Source organism: Sphaeroforma arctica (genome assembly GCF_001186125.1).
Source record: "Sphaeroforma arctica JP610 unplaced genomic scaffold supercont1.432, whole genome shotgun sequence".
NCBI lineage: Eukaryota > Ichthyosporea > Ichthyophonida > Sphaeroforma > Sphaeroforma arctica.
This window is the reverse complement of record NW_014040126.1, coordinates 57,233-64,008: the sequence shown is the minus strand read 5'-3', so window position 1 is coordinate 64,008 and position 6,776 is coordinate 57,233. Positions and strand designations below refer to the sequence as shown.

Sequence of the window (6,776 nt, the reverse complement as noted above, 5' to 3'; positions counted from 1 at the left end):
TTTACACAGTAGGTTTCGTAGTAATACGTCAATACGTTTAGCCTTCTACCATACACTAATGCTGTTATCAAGTGCATGTCGTTATACATTGATATCGGTTCTTTATAAACTAATACTAATGTTAAGTGAGTTTAGTTTGACGTGTACTTGCACAGCTACAATCTATGCACTTGTACCCGTTTTAATTGCACGCAGTTATACACGTACTCGTACAGTGATATTATACACACTAATACCTATTGAGCTGAAGCTAGCTTCCACTTATTCCCAGGGTTCTAAAATGCTCGATCTGGACCCTTGCTATTCTTAATAAACACGGTGTGTATGCTGAAGAAGCGTATCCGCCCCCCAAACTAAATTTGATCGATGCTTGTTACAAAACCTGTTTATGAATTGATATTGTGTCTTGTCTTGACAGTATGCTTTACATTGGTAGTATAATTTATATTGGTAACGTACTTTGTATCGATGTTGTATTGATAAATCACTTTGTATTAATAGTCTTGTTTGTGTACTCTATATTAGTAGTAAACTTTATATTGGTAGTAAACCTTGCATTGACAGTATGTTTTGTATTGGTGCGACGCTTCATAAAGGTGGTAAGCTTGCATACACTTCTCACCACACTACCAAAGTACAACTATATAGATATAATATATACACTCTACTCTACAGATAATCTTTATCAATTTGTACATGCACGCTATAGATCACGCATACAACTGATGATGTATATTATATTTTTATAAATACACTGTAGAAATACATAGGATGGATCATGCCTACGCCATCCATACAACACAATGTCGTCTGATGATGGGAATGGATTGGATTGCTCGTATCTCGACGTGTTGCGTCATTGTAATTTTGGCGCCTTATCCCTATACCCTGATGTAGGGTTATCAGATGATGAGTTTGAGCCTGAGGTTATGGTTTTTTATTAGGATATACAGATTTAGGGTTTGGGGTTAGGATTGTATAGGATTTAGTATGTGGTTTTTAGGGGCTTAAGAGTTTTCATCAGGGGATTAGGTTCACAGGAGGGTTTAGACTTTTGAGTTTATCATCTGAACAGGGGTTTTTTGGCGCGCAACTCCGTCATATCCACAGAATTGCCACTTGCTCTTGTATTACAGTTTTTATTTCCCGTCTTTATATGTACGGACTTTTCGATCCCCCATGGAGCCTATATAAATAAATGTATATATATATATATATATTAATTTTAATGTGCTACGAGATGATACCTTAGCACCACACGACATACGCACGTACACATGTACAAATACACGCATATGTAGCTCGCACCTGTGCACGTACAGCGTGTTTAATCACCGGTGGAACGTATTCATCTGTACCTGTCCGTGACGATGGGTGAATGCGAGCTGCTGGAGTTCAAGGTGCCCCACGAGCGCGATCGCATCATAGTCGCACGACATGACAATGGCTTCACAGACATAACCGACAGCCAACTCAAGGTCTGTGTTAGCGGCTAGCTGTACTGGTATAGAGGCTAACATTGGGTTATCCGTGCTTATATACGACTTGTTATGCACCTTTCATTGTTGTGTGCGCGATTAGCTCGTGCACAGATATCAGTATAAATACTACTACACAGTGTCAAGTGGTGTACAGTTGCTGATCACACGAGAGGTACTTAGTCTCACTGCTGTTCACCGCTTTATTCCTCTCGTCACAGGACTTCTTTGAACGGTTTGGACTGGTCTTTGAGGCCCAGATAGCCGGGGGAGGTGTGGACTAGTTCTGATTGGTCGGTGCTTTTATTTATATCTATTCGTAACGCCGTTTACTCCTCCGTTCCCCTCTAGAGTACTATCTTTGCAGTTGTACTGTTTCTCTTAACTGTATGTATTTCGTCAGTTGTGCGTTCGTCGATGAACTATATAAGTTATCGCTACTCAACGTACGCCATAGACATAGGCAGCCAGATACTGCCTTGCACGTAATCGTCACACGTAATATGCGTGCTCTCTGTGTAGGTTACATATAAACACAGCACGCTGCATAGCAACCAGCGCGCTCACCCGCACATATCATCTTTACTCGGCATCTCACCATGTGTGGTATTGTGTTGCACGCATTCGGTTTCTGTCAATTGCTGCATGGGCGTGGCAACCCACTCAGTACAATGTTCAACATGCGATTCATGCGTTATATAGGCCACATAACGTATAACCGTATCTTCCTCAGTGCAATACATACCATTGCCCAACTCGGAAGGATTTCCCCACTCGACCAGAGAAAGCAACAACAACAAAAATGCCACAGATCATTCACACCGAAGCACGCGCACGGCATTGCACCACACGCCATTGCAATAGGCGGCTATCACCGGCAGGACCAGTACGCGTACATCAAATACTACTCAAAGGAATCTGCACGCAATGCCATCGCCTACTGTAACTCGGGCGCCATGCTCTTCAGAGGCAGGCCCATTTCGGTACGTATTGGCTGGTTTATTTAGGGTATTGGGTTACAATAAATCCCTCTCCTCGATTGTGCAGGTCTTTGGTACTGTCCTGTGATTTGAGGCACCCAAAATGATATAAGCCTCAGGGTACTAACATATGTATATCAATCGCACTGTACTCTATCTTTATTGCCGCAATGGTGTCTTATCCTATCTCAATGCGCTTGAATGTGTCCTATTCTAATGTGTTTAAATGATGAACTCGCACCAAGGGATGGCGGTGTTGCATAATTTGTGCTTAAGCCTGCCTACGTTATTTGTACCGCTGCAGTGCACTCTACTGAGGAAAGATCGTGTTGAGAATGGATACATGACAGTACACGCCTGCACCGAACTGGCGAACAAGACTTTGGGATTCAACAACTGGTGCACCATTATTAACTACGTAAGTGAACCACCATAGATCAGCCAGTCGTGCGAGTATCTGTATCTAATACTAGCGCAGATAGTGAGCAGAGTGCCTGAGAAAGCGGATGATGGTAGGTAGGCCAATATGTCTGGGAACGATCGCGTGGGCTGCTACCAGTCACCAAACGTATTTGGAATGATATGTGTGCGAGAATTCAACAGTTGGATTATACTGTACTCACAAATGGCAAGATGTGCTATGCACAGTAGCGGTTGTTACCGCCGTCGCCACGACAAAGCTTGTTCCAAAGGCTTGCTGAGATGCTTTCGCAGTGGATTTAAGATGGGGGTGGGGTGGTTACCATTCATGACAATCTACTATATCACCTGTAGGTGAAACGGGTAGATCCATGCGAAACTTCGGACAGTACGACAGATGTATCGGACAATACGACAACCATGTCCGAGGAGACAGTTGAGGCCTGCGTGGACATTCGTATCACCACATGGCGAGTGCAGCTTAGCAGAGGCATAGCACGATCACATAGCTCAGGTTTGTGCTCAAATATTCATACATTTGTATGGATACGTTATATATATATATATATATATATATATACACATACACACACACACACACACACACACACACACACACATATATATATATATATATATCTATATATATATCCTTTTACATCATGCCTATTGCTTGAGATATTTCTCTATACTTATGCCGATTTTTTCTCCCTGTCCTAATACCAACCAAATGCTCGATCATTCTTGGTCTCTGGCCTACTTCCTACGCGAGTTTATCCGTCTGCATGGGCTAAAGACCACTCACACAGCTCATTACTCCAATGCTTGTGGGTAACCCATTCTTCAATCGAGTACTTGTGTGTAACTCATACAGATGTGGAGAACCAGAATGTGCCAGATGGCGTGCCGCGCGCGAAGAGGATGCACACAAGCGCCATCCGCGAGGCGAAACTGGCTGCTTTCCGCAACATACTGATTGCTCTGTTTTCTTCTGGTACGCTATAGCCCTCATGGGTTTGGTATTGGAGTGTGTATGAAACAACGCACCCGATATACCAAATCCGGTTACCGTCTATACGTTCGTACTTTGGGTTGACGAGAGTTCTAAGTCCATTACGGATGAGAGCATGTACGACTTCTCCCACGGCACAAGAATCAATTAATTATCTCCTAACGATTTTAGGGTTTTAGGGTTAACATAAAAGTTACAATTGTAACTCAAGTAATCCAATGTAATGGGTCGACTGGTGGTAGTCATGGCAACGCCGCCGCAGACAACGCACCACACGGCCAACCGATCTGTGCTCAGGCGACTTAAAAGCTCAGTTCATTTCTTACTGCGGTGACAGGCAAGTTGGAGGTCATACTCAAGAACGAAGTGACCAAGGCCCACACACCCGACGAGAGCTTCAAGCACAAACCAGTCAGCATCACTCCCACACACACATCGGCAGAAGCTCTCACCTCTACTCTAGGTAATGGTGTGTGTGTTTTTATTTATACTTACTTCAGGTATTGGTTTGGGTGTGCATAGATTACTTACTTTAGGTGGTGGTGTATGTCTGTCCAAGTGTGTTATGTGCTAGTGCTCGCACGCGACAGTGGGTGCCCGTTGCGTGTATTTGTATTGCATACTCGGGGAAAAGGCCTGTACTGCACATACCATACACGCAATCATCAACGTGCCTGTACTCTGCGGGAATAACACTTTGGGCCTGTGTGGGTCTCTGCATTGATGTGTATCGAGCGAGTAGCGCTGCTCTACTGTCGTGTACGCACTTGTCATGCCGTGCTGCGTTCACGCTTGTCGCATCGCTATGCTTGTCTTGTCTAGGATTCTCCGCCATAGGCACTCTCAAATCATCAAGGTCATATACAGCAGTACTCATGGACACGCAGTGCCGAGCTTGGGATGTTTCTTTTTGACTACCGTTGTCATACATTTGCAATGGTGGGTTGGCACTAATGCTATTATAGTCCAGTGTATCTGTCCGCCGCTGCAGTCTCCTTTCGCAAGCGGTCTCACAGTTACTATGCGCAGCTTTTCGTAGTGATGCACTCCAATGCCACTACTTTATATAAAAGCAATGGCCTGTATTCACTAAGCGTATATGAATAGTCCACACACATATGTGCAGGCTACACCAGTGCACACCTTTAAATAAACCTTGTTTGCAATCTCCCTGAATAAACCTTGTTTGCCATCGTACGTACCAATAACTATCTCTCGCACACCTCCACAACCAGACGATGACTATCCTGCGGACTTCTGGGATGACGTGGACAGGATTGAGCAGCACGACACCTCCATTAGTCATCTTCTGTCAGGGGATGAGTGGGACGAATGCGATCCCACTATAGACGACTGGGGTGTGTGAAGCAAGGCCTTCGTGTGGGGAATGTTCAGGGCAATGGTTTCTGTGTGATATGTTACTTTCGTAGAGGAGATTGTTAAGAACTTGAAACTTTGTGTTAATACATTTGGCATTCTATTACTACATGAACTTTACATTTGTATGTGTAGCGTATTATTAGTACATGTAGCCATCTATGTAGCAGTACACACGTAACATAGTGACCAGCACATGATCGGTATAGCTGCGTACGGTCAAACCAATATGACATGCCGAACCAACCAACTGCTTTGACTTTATCATGTACACACCAGAACCAGACACGCATTAATCATATCCAGTTAACGAGCCTCTGAGTGCTGGCCACAGACAGGACCACCCCTGTGTTTATGTCCTTATGTGGTCTAATAGTTAAGCTCTTCTCATGCCCTGTGCTCCGCAGACCCCGGGGTGGCACCCACAGACACAGGAAGTGCGGTACACGATACTACGTCGTCGGTAAGGGACAGGGTTGCCATAGATACGCCAGTGGATGCGAGCGCGTTAGCGTACATGGACGACGACCCCTTCTGGGATGATCTAGGCTGCGATGACTACGCATGTGCTCAAAAAACCGGGTTTATGAGCGATGCGGGTGCAGATATACCTACAGACGATGCAGCTATGAGTGGGGCCGATGCCCTGGCGGAAGAGGGCAGCAATGTGCTTCTAGACGACGAGGATGGGTTTGCAGAAGCGCTTGAGTATGAGCTATTGGAAGGTGTTGATTTCGACGACTACTGATGTGTATGGCTTCAGACTTTGGCAACAGAAATAAATGGTCCGTTATGTTTTAGTTGACATCTGGACTGTGTTTGTCTTAAATAATGTCAAATGGGGTGTGTTTGTCTTTATTACTCTCATATGGACAGTTTTTGTCTCTACTACTTCCCCACGATCATGGATGCTTGACATACGGAGCGTGTTTGTCTTAAGTACTGTCACATGAAGTGTGTTTGTCTTTAATACTGTCGTATGGAGTGTGTTTGTCTTCAATACTGTCAAATGGAATGTGTTTCTCTTTAAAACTTCCAAATGGAGTGTGTTTGTCTCTACTACGTCCACATAATCATGCGTGTTTGACATCTGGGGAGTGTTTGTCTTTAGTACTGCCATATGGTGTGTGTTTGTCTTAATACTGTCACATGAAGTGTATTTGTCGTCAATACTGTCATATGGAGTGTGTTTGCCTTTAGTACTGTTATATGGAGTGTGTTTGTCTTTAATACTGTCTTATGAAGTGTGTTTGTCTTTAGTGTTGTTATACGGAGTGCGTTTGTCTTTAATATTTCCATATGGAGTGTGTTTGTCTCTACTACTTCCACACGATAAGGGATGCTTGACATATAGAGTGGGTTTGTCTTAAGTACTGTCACATGAAGTGTATTTGTCGTTTATACTGTCATATGGAGTGTGTTTGCCTTTGGTACTGTTATATGGAGTGTGTTTGTTTTAATACTGTCATATGAAGTGTGTTTGTCCTTAATGTTGTTATATGGAGTGCG

At 43.9% G+C, this 6,776-nt stretch overlaps 2 protein-coding genes across 2 annotated transcripts in view; one reads left to right on the top strand and one right to left on the bottom strand.

Annotated features, from left to right (window-relative positions):
• The window catches only part of SARC_06197 (hypothetical protein), a 10,254-nt gene extending 9,538 nt beyond the window's left edge, over nt 1-716 (bottom strand). Inside the window, exon 1 of the mRNA XM_014299915.1 lies at nt 237-716. The gene's annotated coding sequence lies outside the window, so the exon portion shown is untranslated. The remainder of the gene's footprint in view (nt 1-236) is intronic.
• Nucleotides 717-1,351: 635 nt separating this feature from the next.
• On the top strand, nt 1,352-6,058 carry SARC_06196 (hypothetical protein). Its single transcript, XM_014299914.1, has 9 exons — nt 1,352-1,478; nt 1,700-1,751; nt 2,343-2,461; nt 2,763-2,876; nt 3,233-3,392; nt 3,753-3,872; nt 4,228-4,353; nt 5,126-5,248; nt 5,675-6,058. The coding sequence occupies exons 1-9, from the start codon at nt 1,371-1,373 to the stop codon at nt 6,013-6,015; spliced, it is 1,263 nt and encodes a 420-aa protein (XP_014155389.1). The 5' UTR covers nt 1,352-1,370; the 3' UTR covers nt 6,016-6,058.
• Nucleotides 6,059-6,776: the final 718 nt, after the last annotated feature.